The following is a 16884-nucleotide window of genomic DNA, read 5'->3' on the forward strand; positions in this document are numbered from 1 at the left end:
TATATATTATCAAATACATATATACATATATATATTTTTAAAAAAATAAAAAAAATTTAGTCCTAATTCAAACATACACCAAACCCAGCCAAGTCAAGCCAGTCTCTAAACATAATCCATGCCAAGACATTCCTGTGTAACAAACGAGCCATAATTTCTGAAAACAACATAAAATACAGCTTGAAATCATACTAATTTCATTTCTCTTATCGATTATAAAAATTACAATTCTTCTTAACGAGAAAAAAGAATGAATAATATAGTGGTGGTAAGTGTACAAAATTCTGATTTCAATTACATTACAAGCAAAATCCCTTTAATTTCATTTCTATAAGCCGTACAAGAATCAAAACTGAGTCACTCTTTCCGTGTATCTCACTCACACCGAAACCAATTACACTTGTCTATCTTCACCGTTTATTCGGATCGATTAAATCAAAACCTAGCTAGGTGGACCGATCCCAAGCTCGTCGGCGCCATTGACGACGACGCCGGCTCGTTTAACGGAATCGAAGAGCGGCAATAGCCTAATGCGGTGGTGGACGGGCCTCGATAGCTCTTCGCCGACGTCGATCTCTACGCCGGTGACGCCGATATCCCGGAGGCGGAGGCCGAGCTTCTCGCCGACGCGAAAGGCGACCTTGGCGTCCCAGAAGGTCTGAGAGCGAGGGAAGCGGTTGAGCTTGGCGCGGTACTGGGCGACGAACTCTTGCTCGGAGGAGGAGGCCATGGCTATGATTGAGGAGCTGCTGGGGCTCGTCACCTGCGCTGTGATTTTGCGGCAGGAGAGGACGAGGCGGAGGACATGGTGGTTCGTCGACATTGTAGAGAGAGAGAGAGAGAGAGAGAGAGAGAGAGAGATGGGTTCCTTAATAGTTAATATGGGGATTTATGGACTTTGTTTTGGTTATGTTTTCTCTCCGTTGTAATATATTAACTTTTGAGTCTTTAATAGTGCAGATGGTATTAATATTTTAAAATTATGAAATTATGGACAATTATAATTATAATAAATAGATAAATTATTAATCAATATGAAATGATATTTTAAAATCTTTTCTTAGTTTCTTTTTAAATGACTTGTACTTTGAATATTTTGAAGTGTTTTCTTAATATAGTAAAATAGTATCATTTTCGTAAGCGATTGTAATCAAGAGATAAATTTGAAATGTAATAATGAAACAATAGATTTAAGGAATGAAGTAGCAAATTATAGTCTCATGTTAAACTGAAGTTTAGGTCAAAATCTATAATTGATTGAATCAAAGAAATGCGATGACTTGTATTGTTCTTAGTACATTGATTTAATCCAAGTTACTTGATAATAGTTTTTTATTTTATTTTAAAAAACTACAAGTGATAGAGAATTTCTCACACACACACAATTAAATGTCGTGGGGATTCAAAATTGAGACCTCTCCTCTGCAAATCAAGACCATTTTCCACTTGACTAGACTTTGTTGGCTACTTGATCATAGTTCTATATCAGCTAAATTCTACATATATTAACCTCACATTTGCACTATTTAACTAAAATTAGATCAAATTATCACACCAGATATTCATTAGCTGAACAAATTGGATATGAATATTTGTCAATAATTTGTTGAATATTAGACCGAATCAAATGACTTTTCTTATTTGATCGATTCAGGCTATTAGCAAGTACATAAGGTCTTTTTCAAACAAAACGAAAAATGTAGCAAGTATAGAAATTCATATCCGATTTGTAGCAAGTATAGAAGGCCTAAGGCTAATCCTACCCATATCCGATTTGTAGCAAGTATAGAAGGTTTAACTATATTCATGTAGATATCTAATTGCTTATCACCTAGGATTTTGTTTTCATCAATTATTTTGAGTTCTATCAAATGTAATTTTTTCTCTAATTTCGTTGTGATTCTTTGTTTTGTTTTTCTCTTGTAGGTTTATGCTTTCAGTCATTGGACTGCTGTTTAGTGCGGTCAATTGAAGAGGCGTTCAAGATTCTTCTTTTCTTTTGTTTTCCGGTGTTCAGTTCAGGCCGCGAATCTTTTTTAAAGATTACACTATTGTCCTTACTTCTCACATTTGAGTTTCGGATTATTTTACTATTTTATGGTATTTGCTCCAACCAAAAAAAATAAAATTATAGAAGGTCTTTTTCTATTAAATTTTTTTATTTTGGTCCTTTTTTAAATTAGAGTAAAATTGAAAGTGTAAAAAATTGGGTACACGGCTTTAAAGTGTACCGTACCATCTGTCCTAACATTTTTTTTTTAATTTTTTTGGTCGAAGTTCTAACATTTTTTATGAACCTTGAGGAGGTTGGGTTTTTATATACACTGCCTCCAATTTATCGGAAGAAAACAGACGCAATCGATTTGAATGTGCTTTTTTATATAGACGAAGTTTTCTTTTCTCCTCCCTGATGATCTTCGATTCAACCCAGCCCCAATTCTCAATAGCATCTCTTAGAACCACAGGAGCCCAAAAATTCTTCCATATTCCTTGCCCAAGATGAAAATGTCCATATCCAGATTAAACTTATTCCTGCTATTCTTTCACCTATTAATCCTTCAATTCTCACCAAGAATCTCAGCCATCAGGTACATTTTTTATTTTTTATTTTTCTGTTTTCTGTTTTCAATATAATTTTGGTTCGTCTCTTTGGTTGCTGAGAAAACAGAGGAAATGGGGGCAAAAGGTTGAATCTTGTGGTAATGCTGCTTGGGTTCTTGTTTATGTTCTTCTGAATTTTGAATCTTGATGGCTTTGTCGTACTGGGCATGGGTTTTATTTGTTTGTTTATTTATTTAATACAGTATCTACCAATAACTCACATTGAAGAAGAAAACATAATATTTGATGTGGATGTAATAATGTAAGGTTAGTTTGACAAAGTTACAATGTCTTGTAGCTAGTCCAATGCAATAACTATAAGTTTCCAAACTCTGACGCTGCAGTTTTAGATTTATCCCAGATGGATAGACTTAGGTGAACATGTTGGCAGCTTGCATTTGTAATATGCCTTATCATCACACGATTAAATTGCTTATCTTTTTCCTTTTTCTTTTTAACCCTGGCATTCCAGGTGGTTTAATTACAATTTTGCTTGTAAAACTGAATTTGAAAAGAATATGGATGCATTACTATTGGAAATTTCTTATGGTTTTTTTGGGTCATATAGTGCCAGACTGCTATTCAATGTGCTATTTGTTACTGTGGGTTATTGTGTTTCTCTTTATTCTTTGGTTTATCTGACAACACAATTGCTCTTTTGGATTGCTTGTGTCTCAGTGGTTTGGTGCTATATTTTGTACATTTTTGTTATGGCTCTTCCCTAGTTGATGATATGCTTGTACTGTTACAATTTACAACTTGTTCGTTTTCCCTTCAAATTTACAGGAAGGATGTTGGATTTCAAGGGAGGCACATTTGCAAAAATACGGTCCTAGGAAGATACTTACTATCTGATGATAATGGTCAGCTTGCGCCTCTCTAAGTTTCTTCTTGTGCCATTAGTTTTCATGTTTTTCCTTTTTTTTGCTTATAACTTATCAAAAATCTTCTGATAATTTATCATGTTTTGTTTACTTCATCGTTAGTTTTAATCCCCTTATTTATATAATCTATATTTGCATTGTAGGCCATGTCTGTGACGCTCTGTCTTTAAATCCACAGTCTCGCTGCTGCCCTGAAAAAGGAGAAAAATTCTCTTGTCAGTGAGTTTTTCACTAAGTAGAACTCTGAAATTCTTTATCAGAAGATTGAGCAAATTAACAACATTCCTGCCTCCCTATTGTCTGCAGTGGTTGCAATGTAGTTTCAGAGTGTTGTGATTCTTATGAATATTGTGTTTCATGCTGTCTAAATCCCTCACGGGTAATTTCTTGAATTCTTCAAATTTTGTACTACCATTTTCCATTGTCTATATTATTTCCTTTGTGTTTTTCTGTTCTCTTTTTAATGTTGTAAGTTTCAGTATTAGTGGGTTTTATTGTGCAGATAAAAGAGGAACAAGTAATGAATGTGAAGGTTGCCAAACCAGCTACTGCAGGTACAATTTTAAATAGTAGAAGGTTTTGAATCTTTTCTCGGAGGCTAATCTTGAGCATTCGCTGCTCTGATGCTGCATTAGATCTCATTTCAGAGATTGTTGAGTTTAAAAATCCACAAAATGACCTTTGCATGAGGAGTCTGACAGTTTTAGGGCGCATTGATAAATGACTGTTCAACTGCTATTTCTACTAGGTTTTGGAAGATTAGAAGTCCCGATTTGACTATTTATCCCCTTTATCCATTGCATGGAATGAGTCTTGTGAAACCTCTTTTTTGCCCCTTGCAGAGGCAATCAAGAAATATATTTACCCCCGAACATAATTTTATCTTGGGATAATGTGTGCTCAGGGTTTTCTCTTGACAGGGAAATATTCAAATGTTTTTGATTTCTGTGCTGGGAGGTGTCGTCATAATTCTGAGAGTGTGGTAAGCAATACATATATGATGTAATTGTTCTTCTTCTTGGAGGTGGTTTTTGGCCTTTGGGTTTTGTCAACTCATGGACGATCGATAGTGTTTCCCTCTTTATGCGAACAATTTCACAAACTTATTTATCGAATGCTAACTAATATGTTGGTACACACGTAAATAATGGATTAGACTATGCATGAAGCGTTGATAACAGGAATAATGTCACAAAAAATTACCAATGATACCATGTGCTACTCTGATGCACTGAACCATAGATGAACAAATTCTGGTTCTCTTTGTGTTTTCTTTTAAGGTTATAAAGCTCATCACAAAGATTTCGTCAAGAAATATATAGCAATCATTTTATCTTTTTACTGGCATTCTGTTACTGTCTCCTCAATACTTCGTTCAGAAATTGGTGATCAAACTTGATATGAGAATTCATTTCAGAGAGGTGACTGAGTTTTAAAATCCACATACTTGTTCTGATCGTTGAGTTTAAAAATCCACATACTTTTATTAGATTGGGATCTTTTTTAAACTTCAGAAGTTTTGTCATTTATTAGTTTGTGTTGTCATATTCACAAAAACTAGAAGGATCCGCATTGTTTCTCAGACGGTATAAGGGAAAAGATAAGAAATGTTTAATACTTTACTTTAAAGCAATTTTGTACTTATTGAATATTTATTTTTAATTAAAATAATTTCTTTCCCCAATAATCCTCTGAGATATGAAAGGAGTGGGTGATCTCGTGAGTCTTATTATGTTATAGGTTTCTCTGGTGGCTACTTCAGGATATGTGTTTGATTACAGTCGAAGTACTCGTAGTATAGTTAGGATTATTGAGAAACTGTGGATCCCAAAAGATTACGCTTATAGGAACAATCATTTGTTATTAAACCTCCCCAAAAAATTGAATCAACTACGGGCCTTTCACATGCAAAACTGAAAAACTTACTTGAAGTTGAGTCGCCTGTATTTGGATATAGGATGAAATAGTCAACCAGAGCTCTCATAACATGAAAAACTTAACTTTGTATAAAAGGGATGCAACAAGTATATCAAGCCAAACATAAATCACACTAATAATCATTTCAGTATTGAAACATGATAAATAAGAGCAACTACAATAACACTGGACTTCCCCAGATGTCTTATTTAGTTTGACTCATTTGTTTTCATTAAACTACCTTACACAACAGTAAAAAATTTTGATTTTATTTTACATGATTGCAATATGCCTGTCATACTGTCTGAGTAAGTTTGAACGTTTCAGGTCCACGAAAATGCTTACCTTAGTGATTTCCATCACTGTTTTTCTCTGCCATCAAATTCGTCAGGTAAGGTCCAGCTTTGGCAATTATATTATGATGTACTCTTCTTTAACAATGTTTATAATTTCCATAGTGGGTAATCATATTTTAATGAGGACAAATGTTTGAAGGTTTATGACCTTTTTTGCTTTTATTGTTTGGGGGATTTCTTTGATTTATTTCGGGTAGTTGGAAGAGGGGGGAACATAAACTTTCAATGCCATATGCTTCCATGTCTATTACTTGTTTCTGTTGATTTTCTATCTTTTTTCTTTTTTTCTTTTTTGTGTGGCAAGGGCTGTGGTCCTTTCAGTTGTGTAATCCCCCCTTAATATTATCCTTATCTGTGTTACCTTGCCTCCAACACTAGCGTAACCTTTGTTTCCTTTATCTGCTTATGTGTTAAGTGATAACTAGCTCATGGCCCAAATTATGATATTGTTGATGCAGTTTCCATCAAATTTTTATAGTTGTTTTTGGATTTAAAAATACACTGTTTCCTTCATTGAAAGCATGAATTTTTGTTTTAAAATTGGCAATGGATGCTTAGATATTTGTAATGTTTCCGCTGTTAGTTTTTAGTTGGAGCTTTCCTTTGATGGAGAACTTGTCTGTCTTTCTTTTGGTATCCTTTTCTTTTTTTAAATATCAACAGAGGGGTGGAAATTGAACTTGGGATCTACCTCGTCCAACATTCGGAGGAGAAGTACCACTAGGCTAAGAGCTAGTTGGTAAAGTAATTGTTTCTTATAAAAAGAATTTTTGTTATTCTTATAGTAACCTAAATATGTAGGATGATCTGAAAAATTACTCGAGAGTGAATATAATCTTACTAAGATACAGTGATACACAGATAATGAAATTAGAATGGGTAGCCTGGGATGTAGACCCCTAGACTAACCTCGAGAAGCCTAGCAACATACTAGGGAAGAAGACTTTCACATGGTGGCAAGCAGCTGCATAACCTTTTTGATTTTGGATCAGACAAAGCAAGGAATTTCCATGCACCTCATACCTTCAAAATCAAGCTACTAACGGTTTCTGAAAAAGGAGGTTCCTACTTGCTATCTTAGAGGAGCAAACCAATACCACAAATTACTTATACAAACAAAGTGAACTAGAATGTAGTAAGTATTATCCCTCGTAGGTTTCTGATTTCCCATAATTGCCCACGGGTATTAGACACATTCTTATTAGAAGCCTCATTACTAAATTTGGTTTTCTTTCCACACTATTTGAAGCTTCATTATACTGTTTTTGCTATGAATATAGTAATGCCAGTGCCATATCAAACGTTTAGCACATTAGCATGATAGGTTGATAAAACTTTGTTAGGTAGAAGGTTCTTTGTTATATACTTGCATTAATTTCGAACTGGACTATTGGAGTATGGTTGTTCTATATCGATTGTTTTTTTCTTACCTCTCTCACTAGACTTTCTTATATGGTATAGTGATTTATTGATTAAATTAATACCTATCTTTTTGACTGGGTGCAGTTTACAGCTAGTTAAAAGGATTAATTTTGTTCTTTTTAAAATATACGTTAACAGGTGCAAATTATACATTTTTAGAAGCCAGACTGAATGGCATTAATGTTCTTGTTGGAAGGTGAGGTTTCACAACAATTATTTCTTGATCTATATGTACTTATATATGTATATATTTATAGAAAATCTCAACCATAGCTGATTCACAAGAACTTGCTATGGTGTGGATGGCAGGCGAGGTCAATCATGCGATTCAGTTTGCAAGTCAAAGGGACAATCATGTGTTCCAAATAAGCTTTTGGTACTTAATCAGTGTGACATGTAAGTTGAGCATCAGGTAGTTTAATTTTGTAAAATTTATTATTCTTGTATTTTTTTTAATTGAAACATTGCCATCACACCTACACCCAGACATGTAGGGGTGGTCCTGGGGTTTATGGGGCACCATACAAAAACTAAAAACATGGCCCTTTTATAGTGAAAATAAAAGGCATGCATATTCAAATTGTGGTCGGTTCTTTTCCTGTATCACCATGATATTGAAAAAAAAATTGTGCTGTATCTCTCTGTAAATAGAGAAGTGTGGAACTATTAATTTGAAAAAAGAAAAAAAAAACGTAAATATGTTTGTAGTAAAGAGGTTTAACTTTTTCTTTTTTTTCCTTCTAAATTTGGTTTCGATAGATGCATAATTATTCCATCTAGTATACCCAACGAGTTTATTTTTAAATACTTAAGTTTAATTAGTATGCTCCTTATAAAAAAAAAAAGGTTTAATTAGTATGCTTTTTGCTTTTTATTTTTTTATTTTATAAAAATAACCACACAGCTCAAGTGACTGAAGATTTAGCAAAAATTTCAATTTCAAGAAGCCTAATTTTTTGTGGTAAAAATGCCCAAATTATTATTGAGTTTAAATCCATATTTCAGAAGTTCGTCCAAAGTCCAATTATAAGGGTGTGGGACCCATTATTTCAAGCTCATATTTAGGTGCTGTACTGATTGGACAAATACATATTTCCTACTTCATTCGTTGAGTTTTACCATGGAATAGACTTGTTTGTTCCTGTTGACTTGTGGAATTCCTTCCTACACAAATACAACTACTTAATTTATGAGAATTGTGTAATCCCAATATCCACTGGAGCCCATGCTTGGTCCCTGTGTGGGTGCACAGTCCGCACCTGCTTGAGGATGGCTCCGTATATATCATGTGTGTGGATCGGGTTATTTAATCTAGCATTCTTGTACTTGGTTTTCTTGACTGAAGTATGTTCTTTCATCCACATTTTACTTTCCTCTCCCTCTAACTGTCTCCAGACCCAATAACAAAATATTTTATACAGGCTTTTGACTTACTTTTAACTTCTTTTTTTAATTTCATTATTTTCCATGTAACATTTTAAATGGCACTTATATTGATTCATTGGGATAGAATTAGATTTCAGGCATCATGGATATTAGTGTCTAAACATTTCTGGTAGTTTCTTTTTAGTGTTGGCATCCAAAATGGTAATTTGTGGGAGTTTTTGCTTTGTTGGTTGGTTTGCTAGTCTTTGTTTGTAGTTTAGGTGTTCTGCTGGACTGCATGTCTATCTCTTTTTGTTTTTTGTTTTTTGTTTTTTTTGTTTTTTTTTGTGTTCTCAATAAAGTTCTTGTTTCCCTTAGTTTTTCTTTTAGGAAACGTTAACCAGATTTCTTTGCATATGGTTGTACCATATTTGAACAGTATGCAGAAATATATGAGCTGCAAGGGAACTTGCCTGGCAAGTATTGGTCCAGACCAACCTGCTGAAGTTGTTGATGATGCTCCTGAAGATTTGGTATGCTTCGTTTTCAGCATTAAAGTTTCTGTGTTCTGGAATTGTGTTTTAGTATACAGAGAATCATATTTCCTGCAATAGCTTTGACACAATCATTCTGTCTTTAAAGAATTTGTTGTATTTCTGCAAAGAAATTTCAGTCACTGGAGATTATTATTACCACATAGGCATTTTCTGGCTAGTAATTATTTTAGTTTCAAAGTTCATGCATTGCAAAACTTCTACTTAGTTGTCTTGTAGTAAATTTTATTGAGTGCCCTATGCACTGCCTTGGATCTTGTACCACACCTATATTGTGGAGGTTGATTTAATGATTATTGATATACCACTGTTCTCACATATGGACTTACCTACTTGGCTGCCGAAATGAGGCTTTATAGACATATAATGACATAAGGCCTTAACTTAAGTGTTATAAGTCCGGTGTATTCTATGTAGATTGCTGATAGAGCAATGTACTTTTTCTCATATCTTATGAGTCTAACTGAGATAGCTCATACTTTGGCAGTTAATTTAAATATGAAATTGCCCATGGAAGATGTGCCTGTCCTATGATGATTCAGCACTTGAGTGATCTCTTTCCTTTTGGTGGCACACTAACTACTTTAAAGTTAAAGAATATGATAGGCCAGGCTCTCCATTCCTGTGTGCCACATACTTCCTTGATAATAAATCAGCACTTCTCTGGCTTCGATGGATTTGTTTCTTTTATATTTTTTTGTGGTGCCACACTTGCCAGTTTTGCAAAATATTATGAAGATTTAGTGTAGCAATTTTAAAACCATGATCTAAACATTATATAGCTCAGATGCAATCATTGTTCTTACTGTTTTGCTAAAAGGAAACAATTGGAGCCAGAAACATCTTATTGCAAGAATTTGTGTTTAGCATTAATATCGCTTATTACTTTCAGAATCCTGGAGCATGCTTGTTTACTCAAACACAATCAATGCTTTCTTGTTATGGTTCACATCAGCATACCAGGAGACTGTGCCCTTGTGCATAGTGCAGTATCTGGTAAGTTCAATTTCTTTCGATACATGTATTATTTGAAAATTAAGTCTGTTGAGGTATTAGAAAAGACCTTGCATGACTTGTAATAAATAATTTCGTAACGGATATCTGTATATTGTGAGAGTTCAGAAGGGCTTGAAGCACCTATAAAGCCCATGTGATTGTCAGAGCTAATGTAATACTGTGAAGCTATATATATATATATATTTATGAAATTTTTTGTAACAATACATAGAATTATTTGAAGTTCGAACAGTTCAGATATCACAATCTTTCATGATGAATGAGACAAAGAACCTCTTGTTAGCTGCTTTTCCCAGTTAGTTTACTTTTGCATTAGCTTTTGATAAATGGCACCCAACTGCAGAATGTAATATGCAATTGTTTTACATTACAGAACATTATCAATCATTCTTTTTCTTGATCATATGTGTTCTCGCCACCTCTATCAATTTCTTTTTCTTTATTATTTTGGGTTGGTGGGCAAGTTGTACCACTTCTTCTATCCCTTTCATTGTTCCTAATCTTTGATTTAAATTTGCTCCCAACTAAATTTCTTGACTTCAAAGAAATATATCCTTTGTTTCAAAGAAAATGAAGAACAAGCAAATTATGAATTTAGCCTTATTATCTCTTTTATATGCAGGATTTCCCATCACAGGCATGAATTGTGGGGATTATGTATCTTGTATGCAAGTTTCATTTCTAATTCCACTTGGCCTGGTTTGTCCAAGTTGGAAAATCAAAATCCATTTTGCCCCAAGTTTTACAATGGCAAGATTAGCTCATTTTAACGTATTTGATTTGAGCGCAAGCAAGCGGTGGCTCTGCTGTAATGGCCTCAGAGAATGAGGGGCATGAGCCCTTGCGTTCTATGCCTCCTAGGTGTTCGTCACGGATCATATTTGTTTAGCATGCAGTGTATGTATATATTTTTTTGGGCGAAAATGTATAATATTAGTTTGTCAGAGGGTAAACACATCAAGGTACTAGGCTCTTCGGATTTGACGAGATTTGGAGGGATATTTGATTAAAAAAATGTGGCTAAATTGTATTATTGGTCTTGTAATTTACGTTTGAGTGTAGTTTCTAATGGTTTAGACATTTTTAATCTGAATTGGTTAACAATTTTTTGCTAAATTAGTTGACTGAAAGCTTACATTTTGTTATTAAGTTCACCAAGGTAAAAAATGAACGTCATAAAAAGTTTTTAAAAAAAAGTATGAAAGTACCAAAGTACCCTTAAAGTCTTAGATATTGTTTGCTTGTAGTTCCAATTAGACTCTTCATTTCGAAGGAAAAATAATAATTAAGCATGTAGGAATAATAAGCCCAAGTGTGTGTACCCTTTAGGAGTATAATTGGAACAACATGCATGTAATATTTTAAAGTAATTTACAAAAGGACAGACATATGGCATTAGTGTCACCGTGTCACTCACACCATCATACACAGATTTTGCTTTATTTATACCGTGTTCACAACGCATGCCTCTAGATTTGTCTCTACATTACGTTATATTCTATGACCTAAATTTTCTTCTAAAGGGGTTACGTCAGGGTTTTTATTTTTGGGTGGGTTTTAAAAGTGGAGAGAGATTTGTTAAAATCCGTTAAACCTCATGAGTTGTTTGTGTAATTATCTCTAATTTTATTGTGTAGGATATCTTAATTTTGTTTTTTTTAAAGGCATCTGAATATTGATTTGTCATTGGGGTAATTTTGATATATAATTTTTTGTATATAAAACAAAAGGCCTTTGTTTTTTATTTTGTTTTATTTGTCATATTTAGGAAGGGGATGATAATTTTTCCACACACACACACTGTCAAGGTGTCACGAGAGTTCCAAACAAAAGGCCTTTATGATTAAATTTTCAAATAACCCCGAGTTGTTGTCATTTAAAGAAAATATATATATATATATATATTTCAAAGCCAACGTGAAAAATAGCCTTGACTTGTAGAGTTGTGGTCTCATGTTCAAATCCTTCATAACACCTTAATTAGTATGTGTAAGAAAGTCCCTATCTTTAGATTATTCTTGTACTAAAAAAGAAAGAAAATAATTTCAAAATACCATTATTTCATTATAAATGGAAAAATACATAAAATAATAGTCTATATTAGAATAAAATATTTAAATAAATAAAAAAGAAATAAGAGTTCATTTCCAACAAAAGTTTGTACATATAAAGATAAAATAAAAAGCAATTATAAATAAAGAAAAATCTAATGTCATGCATTGTGAGCACTGGTCGATACCAAAAAGGCAAAATCTATGTGTAGATAGTGTGACACCAATGCCATATGTCTGTGCCCTTGTAAATTAATTCAGACCCACCCCATTTGGTGGACGGTCGGTCGATAATAAATACTTCTCCTTCCTTATAATGTTCAAGTCTTTTTGTAAATTGTAATGCTCCTTTGTAATTAATTTCTATGCCACACACAATCAAGGGTTAGTTTAGTTGGTAAAGTTTTTGCATTGTGTTTAGCCATATCAGTGTTCAAGTTCCGTTGTTAGCAATCCTCATTGGTGTGCAATCTGTAATTTTCTACATAAATTCATACCAGTGGCAGTTGGGTGCCACGCATAAGTCATTCAAGCTTGAAGTTGTAGATATGCCCTAGTGCTGGTGATGAGAGTAGCCAATCTTCTCCTAAAATTTTTCTAATAGAAAAAATAATAAAATTCTATGCCACATATGTTTCTTTAAATATGGCGCGCGCGCACACACACACAGATATATATATATATACTGAAAAGCAAAAGTAGCATTTTCCCATCCCAGCTTCCCATTTAGAACATCTTTAGTGGGAGGTTGTATAATGTATGTTAAATATACATTATTTGTGATCAGACTCACCTGTAATGGGGAGGTGTATGCACATGTGCATCTTTTTTTGTATCCCTGGCAGATGGCTACATAAAAAAAAAAAAAAAAGATAGACAAAAGTGAGCAAAATCAATTATACATTTTTAGATTTACATCTTCTCTGAGTAAAAATTATATTTATAACTTTAAAGGTATAAAGAAAATATAAAAGTGACTTTACAAGGCCAATATAAAAATATCACAAAACGACAACGAGAAAGACAGAGAAGGGCATGGTCTGATTTTGATGTGTCTTCTCCATCGTTTCAAAACGCCAAAATGAAACGCTCTGTAAAGTTCTACTCATTTGCAGTTTGCTTTCCATTGGGCACATTTCACAAAGTCTTCTGCTCTGCATCTGCTGCTCATTCATATTTTATATAAACAATAATATTTTCACTTAAATCATGCCTTTTGCAGGAGAAACATGTGTGAAATTACTGTTTTGCTATTTTTATCAATGAAATTTTTTTAAAAAAAAAATAAGAATTGATAAAATTGCTCTTATTTATTTTTGAATTTATTAAGGAATCTTTTATATTTGCATGTAAAAGTTTGAAAATTTAGATATTTTTTATTTTTTATGAAATTTTTTTGACCTTTTAAAAAAAAAACTTTTTTGTGTGACTAAAATTAAATTTTAATTTTAATTTATCCTTGTTTGATTTTTCCCGTCATAGTCCATGACTAAGTGAAAATAACAAAATATTACTATATCATTTCACACACAAATGTTAAGAATTTAAAAAAAAAGAAAAAAGTAGAAGCAATCATGAACCAAGCACATTAATTAATTGTTACAAAAACCCCAAATGTCATTTTAATTTCCTGTGCAAATATTGATACTGGGTAAGTTCCAGAACATTCAAATTGATCATATTTCAAATTCAAAAGCTATAGTCTGATTTGAGCACTCTTTTGCTTTTGGAGCCATCCATGAACCCTTTCAACCCTGTAACTCCATTGCCCATGTCTTCACCTGCAGCCTTGGCCTGAAGCAGCTCTTCCTCTGTGGGCTTGAAAGCTGGATGTTCTAAAATGCTTTTGAGCAGCTGGGTTCCTCTCAAAGCATTCGTCAATGGCAGATGGCCTTCTGGTGTGTCCTCGTTGAGCTCCCAGATGAACTCATTGGGGAAGGCTCTGTAGTTGTATTGCTCAACTTCTGTGTCCAGCTTCTTCATCCACCCAACCTTAATGAAGAATTTGGTGAAGTCATTGCTCACTTTGCCATATATTTTTCTCTGGACGCTGTACCCAAATTTGTTGTTGCTGTGCTGCCTCCAGAGGTCGTCAATGGCCTTGAGGTCGGCTTCTGAGATGAACTGGGCCTCGGAGAAGAAGACGTAGCCTCGCTTCTGGGCTTGTTCTCCGGCCAGGACGATGAGGAGGCGGCGGGTTTCTTCGTCCGCTTCGCGGAAGTTCTGGGTGGAGAGGTGCTGCTGTAGGAGGTCAAAGGAGATGGCTTGGGTGGAGGAGGGTGTGGAGAGTGAAGTGGTGGGTGAGATTGAGAAGGTTTTGGTGGAGGAGAGAGAAGAAGTGCTTATGGTGTTTGGGGTGTTTGTGGTGGTGGGTTTGAGAAAGAGAGTGGAGGAGAGGGTTGAAGGAACAATCTCTATGTGGTGGTGGTTGAGGAGTGAGTGGTGATTGTGGTATATGGATTGGAAAGAATTGGTTGCCATAGAGAGAGAGAGAGAGAGAGAGAGAGAGAGAGAGAGAGTTGTGTGTGTGGTGGTGGTGAAGGAGGAGGAGGAGGAGAAGTAGAAGTTAGGAGGGCCAAAGGGTAAGGGAGGAGATGGGCTTAGAGAAATGGAGAGATGTGTTGTGTTGGTGAGTTTTGAGTTTGATAGATAAGAAATGAGTGAAGAGGGAATTGGAGAGGTGATGAGGAGCAATAGAAGTGAGAAGTTTGATTGGCTAGATGTGGGTGAGGCTTGATCCTCGTATGCACATGTAATATATATATAAATAAAATCAATGTGTATATGAAATTCACTTTTTAGTTACACATTGATTGGGGCCCCTAGAAAATAACCAAGTGGCACAATGGCAAGAAGACAAATATGAAGTTTTTGTTTTGTCCTTTTTGGGTCTGCCAAGACAAAAATGAACACTCCAACAGATATCCCTTGGCTTATTTATTAGAGCACTTCCAGCAGTGCTGGGCTACTCGGGTTGGGGGGGGTTTGGGGCAAAAAATGGAGTCCAGCAGCACAGGTCCAGCCCGGGCGTGTGTGGGGGCCACCAAAACGGGCAGGTCCGAAGGCGAAATCGGCCCGAGCTCGGCCCCGAAGTCCGGGACAAAATAGCTGACGCCAGCATGGCGTCAGCCCTGAAGATTTGAATTTTTTTTTACCATTGGCGCGTGCATTGCACGCGCCAACGTTAAAAAAAATTTCAACTCAGCGCTACAGTGCCGCCAACGGCTCTTTGACACGTGGCGGCCTCTGGTCGCTCCGATTGGAATTTTTCCTTCAATCCGACGGCAACCAATTTTTCTGCCAAAAAAATTGAAAAAAAATCAAAATTTTTTTAAAAAAATGCACAAAAATTACAGAATTTTTTGTGTATAAATACCAACCAATACTCTTCACTTTTAACACCAAATCCTCATATATTTTCTTCTCCTTCTACTATTGTTCACTTTCTCCTCAAAATTTATTCACTTTCTATTCAATATTTTTTCACTTTGAAGTTGTAATTTTTTTCTAGCATATTATGAGTTCTTCTAATGAAAATGGAGGGGCATGGAGCATGATGGAAGATGTTAGCTTGTGTGAGGCTTGGGTCCAAGTTAGTCATTGTCCAGTAACGGGCAATGAGATTAAATTTTCTCATATGTGGAAAAAAATTCATCAAGCATTTTGTGAAAAGGCAATTGGTTCTACACGTACAGAAATGGCATTATCCAGTAGGTGGAAAGTTCTTAATAAAGAGTTGGGGAAATGGAGAAATGCTTTAGCAAAAGCGATTGACAACCATCGAAGCGGAGAAAATCTTAGCAGTGAGGTAAATTATTTGTCATTTTTCTTCTATTAATTTCTATGTCATATTAATTTTTATTTAAATGTTTCTTGCAATTTATATATTTTGTTAATATGTCTCTATTTTTTTTTAATACATGTTGCATTTTTTTATTAATTCTTTAATTTCCATTAGTTTTTTTTTGTACATGTTGCATTGCCAATATTTGAAAAATTCTCTTGCATTTCCATTTCATTTTTTTTTTATAGATTATACAAGCACAAATGTGGTTTGGTGCTACCGGCCAAGGGAAAAAAAGTTTCAACCATACCCATTGTTGGGAGGTGGTGAAGACTTGTAAAAGATTCCAAATTATTCCAACCGGTCCGACGGTAGTCTTGAACGAGACTCCACTTCATGAGACTCCGGCATCGGATTCACCTATGGATTCCCCGATGAGTCAAGACTCACCCATTGAAAATATTCCAAGGCCTATTGGGAGGAAGGCGGCGAAGGCGAAGAGAGGGAGTAATTCTAGAAAGAATGCATCTCAATTTTTGGAGGAACTTTCAAAGCACCAAGCCATGAGAATTGAAATGGACTTGAAACAACAAGAGCACGATATGGCAGTTCAAGTAGAATATACAAAAGAAAGGGAGTATGTACGCAAAGAAAGGGAGTATGTACGCGAACAAAACATTGAAAAAAAAGATCGGGAAACCATGGCTATGGATACAAGCCATATGTCCCCTGAAACAAAACAATTTTGGAAGCTAGAACGAAGGGATGTTATGAGACGAAGTCTTTTTCGTGACGATGGACCTAGCAACACGGATTGGTTAAATGATGGAAACCATTAAAATAGTTTTTTTGCCTTTAATGTCTTAGTTTACTTGCCTTTGATTTCATTGTATTTTTTTGTTTTGTTTAATTCATGTACCTTTGATTTCATTG

General features: G+C 34.8%; 3 protein-coding genes across 5 annotated transcripts; 1 reads left to right on the forward strand and 2 right to left on the reverse strand.

Moving 5' to 3' along the window:
- Nucleotides 1-253: 253 nt before the first annotated feature.
- Nucleotides 254-888, reverse strand: LOC117615523. The gene has a single exon (XM_034344622.1). It carries the CDS (start codon nt 821-823, stop codon nt 443-445), a length of 381 nt encoding a protein of 126 aa, XP_034200513.1. The 5' UTR covers nt 824-888; the 3' UTR covers nt 254-442.
- A 1384-nt stretch (nt 889-2272) lies between these two features.
- LOC117616494 lies at nt 2273-11194 on the forward strand. Of its 3 annotated transcripts, none has more exons than XM_034345829.1 (12): nt 2273-2588; nt 3388-3464; nt 3629-3704; nt 3792-3864; nt 3988-4039; nt 4406-4467; nt 5730-5793; nt 7319-7376; nt 7490-7576; nt 8985-9078; nt 9992-10095; nt 10739-11194. In XM_034345829.1, exons 1-11 carry the CDS (start codon nt 2500-2502, stop codon nt 10082-10084), a joined length of 825 nt encoding a protein of 274 aa, XP_034201720.1. In that variant the 5' UTR covers nt 2273-2499; the 3' UTR covers nt 10085-10095; nt 10739-11194. The 3 variants fall into 3 exon arrangements, with proteins under 3 accessions (XP_034201720.1, XP_034201721.1, XP_034201719.1); XM_034345830.1 differs by lacking the exon at nt 10739-11194 and adding an exon at nt 10328-10710 and having other exon boundaries at nt 2279-2588; XM_034345828.1 differs by lacking the exon at nt 10739-11194 and having other exon boundaries at nt 2279-2588; nt 9992-10356.
- Nucleotides 11195-13742: 2548 nt separating this feature from the next.
- On the reverse strand, nt 13743-14875 carry LOC117614450 (tetrapyrrole-binding protein, chloroplastic). Its single transcript, XM_034343266.1, has one exon. It carries the CDS (start codon nt 14646-14648, stop codon nt 13857-13859), a length of 792 nt encoding a protein of 263 aa, XP_034199157.1. The 5' UTR covers nt 14649-14875; the 3' UTR covers nt 13743-13856.
- Between the last annotated feature and the right edge of the window lie 2009 nt (nt 14876-16884).

The sequence above is a fragment of the Prunus dulcis genome, chromosome 1 (genome assembly GCF_902201215.1).
Source record: "Prunus dulcis chromosome 1, ALMONDv2, whole genome shotgun sequence".
NCBI lineage: Eukaryota > Viridiplantae > Streptophyta > Magnoliopsida > Rosales > Rosaceae > Prunus > Prunus dulcis.

Excerpts from the sequence above, each read along its gene's own strand:
- LOC117616494 (XM_034345829.1), top strand. The coding sequence starts at position 2,500 with ATGAAAATGTCCATATCCAGATTAAACTTATTCCTGCTATTCTTTCAC. Across the intron at positions 4,040-4,405 it reads TGCCAAACCAGCTACTGCAG|GGAAATATTCAAATGTTTTT; the intron begins GTACAATTTTAA and ends TTCTCTTGACAG. Across the intron at positions 7,377-7,489 it reads ATTAATGTTCTTGTTGGAAG|GCGAGGTCAATCATGCGATT; the intron begins GTGAGGTTTCAC and ends TGTGGATGGCAG.
- LOC117615523 (XM_034344622.1), bottom strand. The coding sequence starts at position 823 with ATGTCGACGAACCACCATGTCCTCCGCCTCGTCCTCTCCTGCCGCAAA.
- LOC117614450 (XM_034343266.1), bottom strand. The coding sequence starts at position 14,648 with ATGGCAACCAATTCTTTCCAATCCATATACCACAATCACCACTCACTC.